This window comes from Myotis davidii, unplaced genomic scaffold (genome assembly GCF_000327345.1).
Source record: "Myotis davidii unplaced genomic scaffold, ASM32734v1 scaffold59, whole genome shotgun sequence".
NCBI classification, from domain to species: Eukaryota; Metazoa; Chordata; class Mammalia; order Chiroptera; family Vespertilionidae; genus Myotis; species Myotis davidii.
In genome coordinates, this window is record NW_006293001.1 from 1,351,737 (window position 1) to 1,370,335 (window position 18,599).

At 40.0% G+C, this 18,599-nt stretch overlaps 1 protein-coding gene across 1 annotated transcript in view; it reads right to left on the bottom strand.

The window, feature by feature from the left end:
• Nucleotides 1-18,599, bottom strand: part of ITGB6 (integrin subunit beta 6) — a 71,697-nt gene that overhangs the window by 18,298 nt on the left and 34,800 nt on the right. The window contains exons 9-12 of the mRNA XM_015565776.1: nt 17,052-17,141; nt 7,519-7,650; nt 6,895-7,312; nt 995-1,217 (exon numbers count right to left, since the gene is read on the bottom strand). Of these exons, the coding sequence (XP_015421262.1) occupies nt 995-1,217; nt 6,895-7,312; nt 7,519-7,650; nt 17,052-17,141 (863 nt within the window). The remainder of the gene's footprint in view (nt 1-994; nt 1,218-6,894; nt 7,313-7,518; nt 7,651-17,051; nt 17,142-18,599) is intronic.

Genomic DNA, 18,599 nt, shown 5'->3' on the forward strand with positions numbered 1-18,599 from the left:
TGGTAGCAAAGTTAATGAAAATATGAGCTGTTTAAGCATGTTTGCTGCAAAATACATCGTGCACAGCCATGTCCTAACACAGACAATTTGGAGACTTGTTTCACTTAACCTAGGAATGTCCCACTTCCATGAAGAAGTTAGCTGTCAGCCCTCAGTTGGTTGGGCATGGTCTCGTGTACTGAAAGGTTCAATTCCCAGTCAGGGCACATGCACAGGTTTCAGCTTGATCCCTGGTAATGGGTGTGCAGGAGGTAGCCATCAATGTTTCACTCTTACATCTATGATTCTCTCTCGCTCCCTCTCTCCCCCCAAAAAAACAAAACAAAACAAAAAAAACCTAGCTATCAACCAAAGAAAGTTTCTTTACTGGAAAATAAGAAAATGTGTTTTTGTTTTTTGTTGTTGTTGTTCATGTGGTATAAAAGATAACACAATACCCAATAGTCATGCAGAATGATAACCAAAGGGAGGAGCCAAAGAGCATGAGTGGTAAAGAAGGACGAAAATTGAAAGCCAAGATTGTGCTTCTGCCTCTTTGCTTTCATGGGTCTATAGATAGGAATGAATCAGTCAGGTCAGGCTCTGAACTTCTAGATAAGAAAGAAGTTTATCTGTTTCCCCTGAAAAAATACTGAATGTGGGTGTCGTCAGTCTACCGCCAGGGCATTCCTTAGGTGTGGCTGGCTTTGTAACTGAGAGGTGATCTGATATCATCAGTGTGAGACATCAGCTCAGCTTCCCCTGCTGCTTTCTAGCAGAAATGCGACATTGTGGTCCTGGGTAATCAGGACCTAGAAAGAGGCAAGCGAAGGACTGGCGTCCCAGGCTGAGGATCACAGGGGCCTTGCAGGCCTGTGTGATACTTGCAGGTGGATACTTGGTGGAGACCAAATCCGACAAAACAATCTGAGGTCTGAGTTTATAAAATGTCACTATGACTTTGATCATCAGGAAATATATGGACAAAGGGGACTGAAGAAGGTAGAGACATTACCGTTTAGAGTTGCAGGGATCGCCACAGGTAGGACAGCGTTCACAGGTCGGTCCTGAGGCTCCGGGGTGTGTGCAAACACACTTGCCACAGACACAGTCGCCTCGCCCGCTGCAGGGCACCCCGTCTTCAGAGATGCATGAGTCCGTACTGGTCGTGCAGTTGCAGTACTCGCCGGTCCAGCCACTCCTGCACACGCACTCGCCACAGTCACAGTCGCCGTTATCTGTAAAGCAAAACGCTGTTTTTTAGGGTCAAAACCACTTTCTGATTTGGGGCACCATCTTTCCTGTTTACCTTTAAACACCGTCAAAATGATGTGGGGGAAAAATGAGAAAAAAAGTGAGTGTGTCCAGGGGGAGGGAAGGGAGTGAGTATAAATATATTTTATGACATATATTTTGCTAATTGTATTTATTTATTGATCTGGTCTCTCAACTGAAGACCAGCTTGCTTACCTGATGTTGTCAAAGAGAATTCATAGCCAGGTGAAAGGAGATAATTGCTTTTATAATATTTTCCTTTAAATTTGGGTGCCATAAGAGAAAGATACAAGACAGACCTGGACAATACCCCATCTTTACAACCCTCAATCTCGATGATCATGAAAACCTCATCTGTAAAATAGAAAGAATAAGATCTACTTCTAATGGTTGTGCTCAGTGAGACAATGTGTCAACCTCCTGGCTCTGCATTCACTCATTGGATGTCCTACGGACATATAGTGAGTGCTCAACAAATTCATTTATTTAACAAACTTTAATTGAGCATATATCATGTGCCCAATATTGTATAAGGAATGAAGATACAAAATTAAATAAGACAAGGCCACTGAACTTATAGTCTCAGTGGTCGACAAACTCATTAGTCAACAGAGCCAAATATCAACAGTACAATGACTGAAATTTCTTTTGAGAGCCAAATTTTTTAAACTTAAACTATATAGGTTGGTACATTGTTATTAACTTAATCAGGGTACTCCTAAGCTGGCCTTTGCTAAAAACATCCTCAATCTGATTGAGGTACGTTTGCTGAGGTCGATCCCTTCCAACTCTCCCATCCACACTCGTCTTGTATACTTGTTTCGTCTATCTCCTTTTGTTCATCCTCTCTATATGTCCAAATCATCTCAACATACCTTTCTCAATCCTCGACACTACATCTTCTTTCACTCCACAACGTTTCCTAAAATTAACTTAATAAACTTTACTTAAAGTTTTAAGTCAACTTTGCACTGTACGTGCGCGCCTGCACGTGGTATTTTGTGGAAGAGCCACACTCAAGGGGCCAAAGAGCCGCATGTGGCTCGCGAGCCGCGGGTTGCTGACCACGGGTCTAGTGTTAGGAGACAGGCAAATAAATACAACTACTAATAAATACAATACAATATGATCATTGTTATACTCATGGGGAAGAGTTTCCAAATTAGACTAGAGTTCTGGGAAGTTTTTAGAGGAAGTGATGTTTGAGCTGACTTTGAAAGATAAAGGTAGAAGGAAGATAGAAGACAATGACACACATTTTAAGCAGAGAAAACAGGTTAACACCAGAAGTGTGTAATCCTGTGACCTGCTTAATACCCAAGGTAGTTTCACATAGATAGAGCCCAAGGTGTGGCAGGAGGGGAGGGGGGAAAGGTCTGCAAAAAGTCAGAAATCACATCATGGAAAGCTTTATGGACTAAAGTAAAAACTTTTGTCCCAAAAGTTAAGGAATTTTAAGTAGGGGAGAGACCTGAACAGATAGATATGTGTCTAGAAATGTCCTGGCATCAGCAGAGCAGGGCAAACTAGAGACGGGAAAACCAGTTGGGAAGATATGAGACCCTGCATCTTTGGGAATGGAGAGGAAAGGGTGTGCAACCAGGCAATTGTTAGGGTGTGGGTGCGATCGGTGCTGGGTGGAAGAGGAAGGGAAGAGATAGAATCCTCCCCAGGTGACCAGACTGGGCTGCTAGCTGGATGGTGGGGCTTTTCACTGACCTGGAATGGAAACTAGCTCATGCTCTGTCTTATCCCCAGTGCCTGGCATAGAGTAGTGCTTCATTATTGAATGAACAGTTTGCTCAGAAGCTGGGGAGGAGGAGAAGTTTTGCGTGGGGACAAAATGAGTTCATTTTTCATTCTGTTGAGTATGAGCAACCTGTGTGACATATTAGTAGGCAGCTGAATACAGTTGACCCTTGAACAAAATGGGGGTTAGGGGTAGTGCTGACCCCCCCATATACACACAGTCAAAATCTGCTTATAATTTTTGACTCCCCAAAAACTTGACCACTAATAGCCGACTGTTGACTAGACAGAAACCTTACTGATAGCATAAGCAGTCGATCAACAATTGTTGTGTATGATGTGATATGTATGATATAGTGTATTCATACATAAAGAGAAAATAAAATGTTATTAAGAAAATCATAAAGAAGAGAAATTACATTTACAGTATTTATAGACCTATGCATGTGTTGTTTAAGGGTCAACTGTATGTATGTATATGGACCTGAAGCGTGCGATTGGGATCCATTAAAGCTAGATGGCAGTTGTAGTTGTTGTGAATCGGGGAGATCATCTAGGGGATGCAGATGGAGTGAGACAATCCCTGGAGAGCATCAGAATTTAAAATGCAATCAGAGAAAAGGATGCTTTCCGAGGTAAGAGGGGAATGAGAGGATGTTGCAGAAGCGCAGGGCAGAGTCAGATTGAAGAATGAGGCTGGAGGCAAGCAGCTCATCCAGTCCTGAAAACCTCCATTTGGATCTGGCCACATAATACCATATGAAATACTATAAAGTGACAAATGAAGTATTTATTATAATGAGCTTGTGTGTTTTTTGGTGCCTCCCATGCTGACCTGGCGTTAAGCATAAGAGATATGAAGTAGTAAATCATAGAACAAAGGAGACAGCCACAAAAATTTGGAAGTTGGATTCTGATATATGCATAAACATATATACACACAAAAAAGACACATATGTCTCCAATGAAAGATAAGAGTTGAAATATATATAATATATTAGCATATTTATAGATCTATATACACACTAAAATGCATATCTTTCTCTAGTGAAAGATTAAGAGATGAAATTTAGCTGGATCCATGACATTAAGACATACTCCAACTGCATTTCATAACCTATTTAATTCATAATTGAACTAATTAATTCAAAGCTAAGAATAGTTAGGTGATTTAGGCCAAACCATTAGTTTAACTTTTATATGTAAGTTATCCTCTAAACTGCAATTGCTTTTTGTTTCTTCCTCAGCAAAAGAAGAAATTTACTTTCATGATAGGGAAAGATTTCTATAGTGAAGTTTATCCTGAAAAATTAACATGATTTATAAATGCTGTCAAGTGAAATGTGCATCTCCAAAGGCTTTGGGAATGCCCACGTATATCATCACATGTAAGATTCGGCTGGCAGAGATTTAGAAAGCCTTTCAAGAGCTCTGCTCAGAGTTAAGAAACCCTCCTTTCTGGGGGCCTTCCAGAACCATTCCCTACTCACAAAAGTTGCTAATTGATATTCACTACAACTAATTATCTTAAATACCTGTTCATACCATGACCACAACAAAAACTTTATAATGGCTTCATGTAGAAGAAAGATGATAACCAAAAATCAAGAAAAATTTATCAGGCTCTTTTTGGAGGAATGGATCTTTCTGGAATGCTGTTGGCTGATAACTATAAGTGCATAATGGCAGGAAGTTGTTGTTTTTTTTTACTATAATATCATTAGAGTTTCTAATCTCCTAGAATCAAAATACAAAAGACTAGTGGAATTTGGGCAAGAAAAGAAATCAGTGGCGTTCTGTATCTGTGAGGGCTTACAGATGGATGAGAAAAGGGGCTGGAAAAAGAACATTGTGACAGTAGCCTTCAGAGAAGCAGCCCATTGCAGAGCATAGCAGTTGTAAAATAAGGGAGGTCTACACAAGTGAAGCTATAGCATATTCAGGGCTCTGTTACAAACAACAGAGCGTCCATTCACAAGGCCAGGCACATAGTAGGTACTCCATAATTATTTGTTGAATTTGAATAATTGTACTTAATTTTAGTATCCCTTTTTATAAGGGAAATTACTAATAATAGAGTAACAAACATCCTTTATGATGTGACTAAAAAACCAAATAGCTTTCCAGAAACAGTAATGGTTGAGAATCATAAAGTACCCCAAAGTATGAAGGCAATTGGCATTGATGAAGTTCTGCGAGTCCAACTGAAGAATTAATTGTATTTTCTAAATAGAATTTCTTTAGCAATCACTGTATCTGATACAGAGGGAGGTACTGTTGTCAGACCTTGTGAACTATAATGCACAGACCAAGTCAAAATTTTTTTTTAGTTTCTTTTTGTTTGCAGGCATGATACAGAACAAAATGAAAACCCATCAAGACGCTGGAAGAACTGTTGCTGAACACAGTGCAGCAATTATTACTCTTCTCGATCTCTTCGATCTAAGATTTAAGGTGAAATATAGGTGGGGTTAGCATTGCTATTACATTGTATTAGCTTACACTTAATGATTTTTGAAAGGTAATTTCAAATTTTTTGAGCACATATTTTATCAAAAGATGTCTAGTAGGAATGCAGTCTGGGGTTCTGCTGAAAATACTCCTTCCAAGACATGGTGATGGTCTTTGGCTTTAGACTGTGTCCTGTGTGCATCTTGTGAAAAGAAACCAACTGTTGTGGGTTTGGAAACACACCCATTAAGTAAGGGAATACACCTTTCAATGAAAAGAAAGAGAAATGTGTCCCAATCTAGACAGACCCTAAATTTTTCACTCTCAAAGGGAAGAAAGAAGGCAGCCGCAGAGACATCTATTGCTAGTAACAGCAGCAGCAAAGAAAGGAAAAATAGGTACACTTCTAAGGGAATCACATGGTTTTCAAAGAACTTAGGCTTCTTTGAGGCTTCTTTTCTCAGGGCTTTTCCCCTGAAAACTAGTCTCTTTTATATGTTCCTGACCCTGTGGTTTTGAAAACATAACTTGCTTAGTTTTCTTTGAAGATAATGGCTTTCTGTTTTGAAAAGCTGCCTGCTCAGACAATGTGAAAAAGGAAGCCATGAGAGCTTAAGTTCAGCAGTTACTATTTCAACTGTAACACAAATTTATATCATTTTAAAGTATATAAACACATTTGTCATTCTTGTCTTAATAGATTATACTTAAATATATGTATATACATCAGGATGATTATGTAGTAGTCATGTTATATGTGGTATAATATATTCTTAAAGTGATTATACATCTACAAAAGATATGAAACAAGTATTTCTGCTATTTTAAAATTTTCTCAATTTCAAAAATTTCTGTAATTTTCATTTTTACCCTATCATAACCTTATTGTACTTATTCATCTTTATTATACCCCATTCCTAATTTTGTATCTACCACATAATAGATGTTCAATAAATATTTGTGAAAGTGAATGAAGGCCCTGAAAGTCCATTTAGTTTTTGTGCATCCTTTGTCCTTGGCATTATGCTCCTTAAGCAGCCTTGCTTTTAATTTTTCCAAAGTAATGTTTAAGAGTTGAGTAAGATGCCCAGCAATCTGATCCAGAAGAGTCTGGATGATAATGGAGTTCAAATCACATGCAGTTTTGTGGAATCTGTGTAACAACCAAAGAGAAGGCATTTCCATCTTTTACCTACTTACTCTTACGGAAATAATAATAAACATGCAAATTGAGTTGGCAGAGATCTCACTCCAAATGAATGTAAGAGCCAGAAAAAAAAAATCATTACCTTTGGTCTAAAGATGAACCCATTCAGTTGATTAGCAAATATTTACTGAGCACCTACTATGCCCAGGCAACTGTGGAAGGATCAAAGGAGGAAGAGCCCCTCCTTAATACTTGCTCAGCCGCAGAGTAAGGTGGATTTAGATATAGCCTACCTCCACACAGCAGCCCTTTGTGTCTCACGCAGGAGAAATTGTCACACTGGCAGTAAGGCCCATAAATGTTTCCATAGGGAGACAAGTGGCAGATGCACTGCCCACAGTAGCAATCGCCTCTTCCACTGCACGAGGGGTGATCCGGGGCCTCCTTGCAGGAATCTGTGCTCATCTCGTCCTCCCCGCACTCGCAGTGAGGACCCATGTGGCCAGGGTTGCAGGCACACACCCCACACTGGAAGGAGCCGTTCCCGTTGTGGCATTTGGAGCTGTTCACTTCCACTTCTTTCTGGCATTCACAGTTGCATTCTGGAGTGACAAGTATTTCTAGGATGTCCCCTAGCCCCACAGGCTTTATGATAATGTGCCTGCTTTTTCTGTCGCAGTTTGGTATACTCACAGACACGTTGAATGAAGCCTGGAAAAGAAAATACTAATTATCTTCTTCTAGCCACCAAAATGTATGGGGGGAAACAAAGCCACATGGGGATCATCTTTGCCAAGAAGCATTTATTAGGAAATCTTTGAAAATTCTTGAAAGGGGAAGTGCAGCTTCAGTGCATGAAGGTAACTTCTGACTTGTCTGAGTATTTTTTTCAGACCGTCTATTGGTCATGTACCTACCGTGTCTCCCACCTTCATGTGGGAGCATTTCTTCTGCTGTGGGAAGGACCTGTTGTTACAGATAGCCGTGAATGACAGGTTGAGCCCTTCTGTGTCTCCTAATACTTCCAGTTCCACCTCAGACCGGAGTTCCTTTCATTAAGACATAAAGAGTTAGATGAAGTCACAACCAGAAAACACAGCCAAAAAGAGAATCTGAGAATTGTATTTACTAAACTACAAATGAATAAAATTAAACTGTGTATAAAAGAAATTCACAGTATCATTAATCAAGTGAGCAAGACACACACACAATCGTATTTTTATCAAATCTAAGATGCTATTAATTATGAAACACATTATTTTATAACAAACTATAATAAAATACCTCGGAATCATTCTGCACAATATATGAATCAATGCCATCAGTCTATCATTGCTTTGAAAATTATTTTATACATTCTGAGGGATCTGGCAAATTCTCCAGCCCTGAGCTGCATTGTTTGACATATAAGAGGCAATTCTTTCACTTGTACTCAGCAACAAAATGTAACAACAGCTTCCTTTTCTTGTATCATCATTTTTCAGGTCCCATAAAGAAGTGGGTTGTTGCTTTGCAAAGAATACAGAATTGCAATCATTCCTCCAACAATGACTATTTGCTTCCTTAATATCAAATTTATACCCTGAAGCTCTGTTTTGGTACATTTCTGCATATATAATAACTTTTCAGTTTAATATCAAATCATAGTGTATAATTTTGAAGGTGTTTTTTAATGGCAATTTTTCTCAACATTTATAGTACAAAGAGTGCACTTCACAAATTGAATAACAATATATACAGTTATGGCCAAGTGCACACTTGTGCAGGAAATGAAAACAAAGGTGTGACTTCTGTCCAGCTGACAGCATTTGTAAGACACAATCCTATATAATAGAAGGGTAATACACAAATAGATTGAATGGAAGAACAACCGAACAACCAATCAAAGCATAATTAATATTCCTATATAATAAAGGGTAATATGCAAATGGACTGAACAGCAGAACACCCAAACAACCAATCAAAGTGTACTATGCTAATGATATGCTAAGGCTGCTCAACCACTCAGGGGACAGACAATCAACTGGTCAACCAGTTGCTATGATGTGCACTGACCACCAGGGAGCAGATGCTTTGACCGGTAGGTTAGCTTGCTGCTGGGGTTCAGCTGATAGGGGCTGAGCAAGATGGGCTGGATACACCCTGGAGCCCTCCCATGACCCCTCCCCGGCCTGATCATGCACCGGTTGGGTCCCTCAGCCTGGCCTGCACCCTCTCACAATCTGGGACTCCTCGGGGGATGTCGGAGAGCTGGTTTCAGCCCGATCGTGCAGGCCACTCCCCTTGGGAGGGTGCCAGATGCAGGGTTCATGGCTGGTGAGCACTGCTGTGGCAACATGAGCCTCTCCTGGGACTGATTGGGCGCAAGCCCGCAGCAGGCACAGGGGGGCCGGGATGAGTGGGAGTGACAGGTAGGAGCTGCAGGCAGCATCGGGCTGTACGTTTCTGCCCGATCCCTGCAGGCCACCCAGAGGGACCCCACCTGTGCATGAATTCGTGCACTGGGCCTCTAGTTAATTATAAAACGCATCCCAATTTTAGAGATATTAAACTGGGGGAGAAACTGTGTCTTGAAAGCAATATTGGAATTTATCGAGTCCTATTTTACATTTAGTGTAGAGTCAAGGTGGGGGAATGAGTATAAGTACAGATTTTTGACCTCAAAATGATTATCATCTTACTGAAAACAACAAGATGAAACCAAGTGAAGCAGGTAACATACAATGTCAGTCATTGTGCATTAACTTAAAAAAATAGTATAATACAAATGAGAGTTTGGGACAGTTCAGAAAAGAGGGTGATCGGTGAAGGCTGAAGTATTAGAAGACTAATCCTTGACAATAGTATCTCAGCTAGGGGGTCAGAAAAGAGAAAGCTCAGCCCTGGCTGGCTGGCTCAGTTGGTTGGAGCCTTCTCCCATACACCAAGAGACAGGTTCGGGGTGAGGATGGGAGGCAACAGACTGGTGTTTCTCTCTCACATCAATGCTTCTCTCTCTCTCTGTGTCTCTCTCTTTCCTTTTTAAAAAAAATTTCTTTATTGATTTCAGAGAGGAAGGAAGAGGGAGAGAGAGATAGAAACATCAATGATGAGAGAGAATCATTGATTGGCTGCCTCCTGCACGTCCCTTACTGGGAATCAAGCCCACAACCCGGGGATGTGCCCTTGGCCAGAATTGAACCTGGGACCCTTCAGTCCACAGGCTGATGCTTTATCCACTGAGCCAAACTGGCTAGGGCATCTCTCTCCTTCTTAAAAAAAATCAATTAAAAATATATCCTCGAGTGAGAATTTAAAAATAAGGAAAGCAAAGAAAAGAGAAAGCTCAAAGCCAGGAATGAGATAGAATGAAGACAAAGGGGCTCAGGCCAAGTCAACACTCCAACTGTTCTGAGAGACACCAGACAACAAAGAGCCCTGCAGTTTGGAGAGATGAGTTTTAGACCCATGGGAAGCATTACTGGCAGCTGTTAAGCAAGGGCTCAATCTACAGAAAAGATAGCTATAAGGGAGTTGCCTGGAAGGCTTGTGTCTAGAAAGCTAGAATGTTGATGCCTTCATCCTTGCCTGAGGCATGAGGGTTAGGAACGGGGCTGGTTGGTATTGTGATGACATAGATCTAAGAGAGGAAGATTAGATATGAAGCATGTAGGTTATACCAGAGGGGGAGATAAAGGCAAGGTTTTTTAGGAGGAAAAATGTCAAAAAAGGCAGAGGGAGACCTGTTGGTTTGGGTAAAGTTGGTGTTACTATTCAGACTTTATCTGTTCCTCTTTCTCTTACAAAATAAAAGTTTGTTGACATTGCTCTTAGTAATATTTTTTGGATATACAGTGGGGCCTTAACTTACGAATTTAATTCGTTCCGTGACGGAGCTCATAACTCAAATTACTCATATGTCAAATCTTAAAGTGAACGAGTAAGACACGTGATGCTGGGCTGATGTGGCATTCACTGTGACGTTTGCTACACCAACTAGCAGTGGGGTATCTGAAGCTGGCTCATAACCCGAATTTTAGCTCACAACTCAAAGCAAAAAATCGGCCGAGAGACGGCTCATATCTCGAAAAACTCGTTAGTTGGGACACTTGTAAGTCAAGGCCCCACTGTATCTCCTTGGGCAAGGGAAACAAAAGAAAAAATAAGCTAAATACATCAAACTAAAAAGTGTTTGCACTGCAAAAGTAACCATCAACAGAACAAAAGACGGCCTTCCAAATGAAAGAAGATATTTGCTAATGATACAACTGATAAAGGGTTAATATCCAAAGTATATAAAGAACTTATACAATTTAATACCCCCCCCCCAAAAAAAATCCTCCAAACAATTCAATTAAAAAAATGGGCAGAGGACCTGAATAGATACTTCTCTAAAGAGGGCACACAGAGGGCCAATAGACATATAAAAAGACCCTCAACATCACTAATATTTATAGAAATGCAAATTAAAACACCTATGTGATATCCCCTCACACTTGTCGGAATAGTTATCACCAATAAGTCAACAAACAAGTGTTGTGGAAAAGGATATGGGAAAAGGGAACTCTTGTGTATTGTTGATGGGATTGCGAATTGGTGCAGCCACTATGGAAATCAGTATAGAGGTTCCTCAAATAATTAAAAATAGAACTACCTATAATCCAGAAAGTCCAATTCTGAGTATTTATCTGAAGAAATTCAAAACACTAATTCATTGCAGAATTATTTACAATAGCCAAGATATGGAAGCACTAAGTGTCTGTCAATACATGAATGGATAAAGAAGTGGTGCATATATACAATGAACTATTACTTGAAAGAATGAAATCTTACCATTTGCAACTACATGGATGGACCTAGAGAGTATTATGCTCAATGAAATAAGTCAGACAGAGAAAGACAAATACCATATGATTTCACTTACGTGTGGAATCTAAAAGGACAAAATAAATGAACAAACTAAACAGAAGGAGACTCATAAATACAGAGAGCTCACTGATGGTCCCCAGATGGAAGGAGGGTGTGGGGTTTGTGAAAAAGGTGAAAGGATCAAGAAGTACAAATTGGCAGTTACAAAATAATCATGGTAATGCAAAGTGCAGCATTGGGAATATAATCAATAATATTGCAATAACTAAGTATGGTGTCAGGTGGGTAGTAGACTTATCAGGGGAATCACTCATCTATATATATAAAAGCCCAGTGACTGGAACAGCGGAATGACCAGAACGACCGGAACAAACGGTGGCTATGACATGCACTGTGGCAGCCAACCAGCCAGATCTGGGCCCCAATCAGGCCCGCCTCCTCCCCCCCCCACCCCCCGCCACAGCCAGCCCGGCCCACAATTGGCCCCCAACACCCTGACCAGGGGCAGGGTCAGCCAGCCAAATGCCCATGGCCCCACTCCATGGGGGCGGGCTGGCCGGACCCCACCCATGCACAAATTCATGCACCGGGCCTCTAGTAACTTAAATAAATGTCTAACCACTATACTGTACACCTGAAATGAATATAATATTGAATGTCAACTGTAGTTGAAAAAACATTTTTAATTTTAAAAAGTCTGCATTTGGGAGACAAATCCCAATTATTAAAAATAAAACAAATTATGAAATATTATGAATTAAGTTATACTTGTGTTCATCTAAAAGGATTTGAATTCTTATACCCACTTCATTGCTCAGATTTCAAAAGCATATTAAGCTTCAAATTTTCCTCAAGTAAATTTTGCCACCTGCATAGTAATATTACTTTGTCTTCCTCCAAATTCTAAGTTGCTGACTGTAAATTCTAAGTTACTCTTCTTCCCTGCCTTTTTATTTTCCTCTTATTATCACTCCTTCAGTGGACATAAGCTAACTTTTCAAAATATGCACAGATATTAAAGTGCCATTTCTCAGTCCTAGAGATTATTTCCATCATGTCTTAAGATTTTAAATTCTATCAAATTATCATTTAAATATATTCTTTAAACCTGTTTCATTTCAACTAGATATAGTTTATGTTTATTCATTCAGAAAATATTTATGGAGTGTCCACTATGTACCAAACACTGATTTAGGTGTTTGGAAAACAAAACCCACTGAAATAGTTTCTATCCCAGTATGGGGAGACAGAAAAGAAAAAACACACAACATAATACATAAGAAAATTATATAGCATTCTAGAAGGTGATAAATGCTATGCAAAAAAGTTAGAATGGGATAATGAAGATTAAGAGAGCGTGTGTAGGGTTGTAGGCTGCAATGTTTAAAAAGTGGTCAGGATTTGCTAAGAATTTCAAGGAAGTGAGGAGAAATTAGCCACTCAGATACTGTAAAAAGAGTATTCCAGGAAGAGGGTACAGTCCATGCAAAGACCCTAAGACATGAGTATGTCTGATTTGCCCTTGGAACAAAACAGCAAGGAGAATTGGGTTTGGAGAGGGTTGGAGGACAGTAACAGGAGATGAAGTCAGAGAGGTAATGGGGTAGAGAGGAAGAGATCTGATAGGATCCTGGTAGGCTGTTAGAAAGAATTTAGTTTTTCTTTCTACGTAAAATGAGAAAACAGGGCTATGTACAGAAGAGTGATATGATCTGACTTTATAATTTGAAAAGAATATTCTAGCTGTTTTGTTGAAAACAGAATGTAGGAAACAAAAGGTGGAAATGGGAGATAGCAATTAGGAGGTTTTGCAATAATTCAGGTGAAAAAAGAAGATGGTGGCTCTGACCAGGATAAGGGTAGAGGAGGCAGTGACTGAATCAAGTTCTAAATCATTTTGAGGATAGAGCCAACAAGATTTCCTGATGGATGAAATTGGCATGTCAGAGAAGAGGGGGTCAAGGATCGTTTCAAACTTTTTGGTTCTAGCAAGTGGAAGGATGGAATTACCATCAGTTTAGAAGGAGAAAACTACCAGTGAAGTATGTTTGGGAGAGTTCAGTCTCCTGAATTGTCAACTAACATATCAACCGACTTCTTAGACATCTCTACTTGCATGCATACTACAGAAATACAGCCTGGTTGCTGGGACCTGCTTGAGGTCCACCCATAAGCCTGATTTTAAAGTGAGACTGGTTAGGATGGTATGTTTTTTGCATTCCCATTCAGCCATGAGTGACAGCTGAGAGTCATGAGTTGTATTTAATCAGGACCATGTTTGGCCAAGCAACCTCAAAGAAGCAATAATGAGCACAGGGGTTGAAGGTGTGTCTAAAGAGTGAACATAATGATTGAATTTAAAATGGGGTTCCTGGCAAGAGAGAACATCAGGGGATGAGGAACTGTAAAGAGAGGGTAGGGGTCAATTAATTAAAGATTCTGATGGGTTGAAAGACATATGAAGGGAACTAGCAGGTGTGAGTTGAAAAAAATAAGAAGTGGTAATCAGGGATGGGTTGCATGCAGTTGAGATGTAATTGGCAATGACAAGGTTTAAGGTAGGACAAAAAGGAAAGGCATGAGAAAGTAATTAAGTGGCAAGGGGACAGGGTAATTGTTGGAACAGAGTTTAAGAAACTGAGAGGCCAGATATGGGAAAGATTTCACACACACACACACACACACACACACACACACACACACACAGAAATCATCAAGAATTAAGACAGGGGTGCCCTGGCTGGGTAGCTCAGGTGGTTGGAGCATTGTCCCAATGCACCAGGGTTGTGGGTTCGATCCCCCGTTGGGACACATACAGAGGTCAGCCAATGACTACATAAGTGGGTGGAACAACATGTTGATGTTCCTCCCTTCCTTTCCCTCTCTCTCTAAAATCAATAAATAAAATTTAAAAAATAGACAGGAGTAGTGCTAAAGAGAGTGAGCGGCCCAGTGAGTCAAGCACTAAGTGAGAAATGAGGGATGCGACCTAAAAGTCTGTAGATGACAGCAATTAGGAGTAGTGGGTGACATAATCTGCCCCAAATGAAGGAATTCTAAGTGTTATATAATTGAAATATCACGTCGCAAATTTCACCAAGAATATTTTAATGTGAATTTCCCAAAGAAAGGACATCCATGTTTATTTATATATTTTATCATATTCTCCACTCAACTGTTGAGTGTCTACTATGAACCAGGCGAAAGAAAACAAACCAAGTCACTTCCCTGCTGGAGTTTAAATGCCAGGAGAGGAACTTGCCTTGGGAGCATTAGTATTTCAGAAACTTTTACTATGTCAACAGTTCTCAACCTCTGGGTGGCGACCCCTTTGGCGGTCGAACGACCCTTTCACAGGGGTCGCCTAAGACCATCCTGCATATCAGATATTTACATTACGATTCATAACAGTAGCAACACTACAGTTATGAAGTAGCAACGAAAATAATTTTATGGTTGGGTCACAACATGAGGAACTGTATTTAAAGGGCCAGAAGGCTGAGAACCACTGTGCTATGTGGTTAGGGAAGGAAAGAAATTAGCGGATGATAGTCAAATTAACACACATCTGGTATTTAAGGTTTTTTTTTTGTCAACATGGCACCGTAAAATATCGAGCTGAAGTTTGTAATCATTAGTTATACACACAATCTGTCTGCCGTTGCTCCACTAGAAGTGAGGCAGAAGCGTTTCCTGTTTTCTCTCAACATATTCTCATTCCTGCCCTTTTCTTTATAGACTGGAAAGAAATCCAGTCTAAGGATCCCCACATTTTAAAGTCCTTTTAGAATACATTAAAAAAAAAATACCGGAACAGAAAAATAATTTAAACTAGTGCCAAGGTCTGCTGCATACTTCATCCAGAGAATCATGAAGTTTCAATTGTAACTCCAGAGCAAGATTGCTTGGGTAAGAAGAATAGACACTTCTTTGTAGTTTTGAGACAGTAAAATAAAAATAGGAAATTCACTTCAAATGTGTGATGCCTTGATTTCAACGCCGCTGTAAGTTATGTGAGTGATTTGGGACCATAGTGAGGCATAACCTCTGACAGAGTGAGCAGCACATGGGCCAGGCTGGGCAGGCAGGAGGGGGATATATTTTGGACACTGTTTTTGCTTAGTTCCTTTGAAGATGCTAGTAGACAGCACTTTTGAGAACGCTGGGTTAAAGAGAAATGTGTGTTCTAATTCGGTGAAGGATTGCTATGTGATTTTATTGGATTGGACACATTAAAACTCTTAATTACTGCATAAAGCCAAGGCAGGTTTTTTAGTATTTTGTTGACAAGCTTTCCTGTTTGGAAGAATTTCAAGCATGAGTTAATGTGGTGATAAATTTTTGATGGGAGCTAAGAAAACTGACGTTTCTGAGAATATAAGTGCAGGGGGGAAAAAAACCCCATCCTATAATTTTAATGGACATATCTGTATTTAATTCTCTGAAGAAATGTATTTGAGAAGGAATATTTTGCTTTTCCCAATTTTGAGTTTCAAAATTGATGGGGCAGTCTCAAAATAATTGGGGAGTTTTTTTCAAAATATAAAATTCTTCCCTTAAAATTCTTCTAAGACGTCTGTGAGAGACATCTGGACACACCTGTTTTTTAAGAGGTTTCCCAGATGATTCCAAAATGTCACTTAGTTGGGGAACATGGGTTCAGTATTTGCTAAGTATTGGCACAGAGTGCATATGGAATTTAGATGTAATTTTAAAACATCGAAAATTAGAATTTTATTCCTTAGGTATTATGTAACTGCTGTCTAGAGCAAATATTAGAGCTTTAGTGCTTTCTAAAATTTTTCTTGTCTCATTCCTGTCCTTATCATTGTGTGTGTGCATGTGTGCATGTGTGCGTGTGTGTGTGTGTGTGTGTGTGTGTGTTTTCTTTGTAAGTAAAGGCAAGAAAGGGGGATAATATTTAGGAACCAAAATCAAAAAGAGTTGACAATTGGCCATCTACTACTGATGAACTGAGTTATGAAATGGGAACAAAGAAAGGGAACTTAGCAACTCTGTGGGAATATATCCTACTTTAAGGGAGGAATTCTGTTCTCAGGTACTAATTAACAAAGTCAAGGCAAAAAAAGTGTATATATGCAAAACTATAAAACCAGTGGAGGATTCCTCTGGTTCCCCAAAGCAGAGAGTCCACAAAGGGGCATTGTCCCTGGTGTGCTTTGTGTTTTTTGAGTTATGATGTAATCTCACTAAGCCTGTGGAGCTGGCAATTTAAAGTTGTTCTCTCTCTCTCTCTCTCTTCCACGCAGAGAAGAAGGGAGCTTAATTGTATGACTCGTGGATCCTTTTCAGTAGAATTAAAATTTTGTTGTTGCTTATTATTATAAAAACAACCCCAGCTTTATAATCGGGTGTATGATTTTTCTACTTTCAGCCTCACCTCTCAGGAAGAATATCTGCAAACAGAATGAACAAAATGTATAGTTTGGCTACATTCGTGCAAGGAGATTTCTCTCTGGATAAGCGTTCTCTCTACCAACAAATAGAAGTGTAGTTAACTGCCTAAAACACATCTCAGTTTTTGAATACCCAACAAGTACCCCTCTCCCCGAAAAAAGAAGCCGACTGTAAAGTACCATACTTCATAGGCGGAGATGATCAGCTGGAGAATGTTCCCAGAGTCTTTCTGAAGTAGCCCTACTGTAGCTCCAGGAATGAGTTTTGCATAATTCTGTAAACAAAAAGAAGAAGTCAATCTTTGCTCACTTTAATTGAGAAATGTCAAGTGTGGGGTTCCGCCTGCTGGTTGAGATCACTTTTATTTAACCGGCTGTGGCAACAGGCTCCTGAAAACAAACAGACGTTGCTCCTGAGAGTGGAGCCCTGCAACCTTCGCAAAAGGGGGAAATGGACTGGCCAGCGTCGCTGCTGGGAAATCTAGTGTCAGTGACGGCCTCGGTCTAGGGCTGTGATCTATATCATGACAGGAGTCAAGTCTTAAGTAGTAATAACACTTAGGTAACATCCTCCTTTCATGGGGTGTCTTTGTCCAAAAATTCTGAACATACTATCAGGAACTATCTTCTCTTTTTTTGTAACAGTGCAGAAACCAAAATTTGGTATACAGGGGCCCTTGACTGCCATCAGCTCCCTTTTTTAGTCATTCAGTCCAGGGGTGTTTGTCAATCTCTTGGTGGAGAAAAGGTGTGAATTATTGGCTGCTTGTTACCTCCTCCCTTCCCAGCGGTATTGAGTGCATCGGATCCTCCCTCTACACCACTGCATCCCCATCTACATTGCTTCTCCTGAGATGTGGTTCCCACCTGAGTAGGACTCACCCATTTCTTCAACACTTCAGGTACTGAGCATGGCCAGGGAATGAGGCATTGCAAAGAAGGGAATTTTCCAGACTGTTGATAACTACCCCTCTCTTAAATTTTATGTTTAAAACTATTTGCCAACAGAAAGTTGTCTAAAGTGTACTGCACATGCCCCTATTTTCTCAAATAAAGACTCCAAAACATACTTTGATGTTCTTTTTCTTGAAGAGAGTCATACTTATCAATAATACCTATAGCTCTATAATCATTAAAAGCTTCTAAAGTCCATGATAGATCACACCCATACCAGGTGGGCCCCAACTGCTATGCTTTTGCTTCTTTTATTTGTTTTTAAATGGTTTCCTTCTCCTTGTTAAGCTATAAGGTATCATTTGCCTACCAATTTACTCATTTGCTGTGGCATCGACAACATCTATTAGGTCGGCTTAATATGCTGTGAAGAAGAAACAATCACTCTTTTTGTCAGCTGCGGTCTTCTAAGTTGCTGTGTGCTGTGAAATCAGATGGCTGAATTTATTAAAATTGTACATAGAAAAGAGAAGTAAGCTCTGAGTGAAGGATTTAGGGCATCTCCTGTAGTTCAAACATAATATCCTATTCTTATTCCACAGAAGATTTAAGTGGCTTAGGATATACACAAAGCAAATTTACAACTAATCGTTATCACTCATCATCGTTGTGATAGTAAGTAACTAAATCAGGACAAGGAGGACCAAGGAGAGGAACAAATGAAGCCAGGGCGACATGGTCTAGGAGGTTCCACCCACTTGCCAGAGGTGGGCACTTGGATTAAGTCCAAGCTTTCTACGCCTCTTGTATTAAAAAGCGGCGGCAGGTGGCGGGGGGCG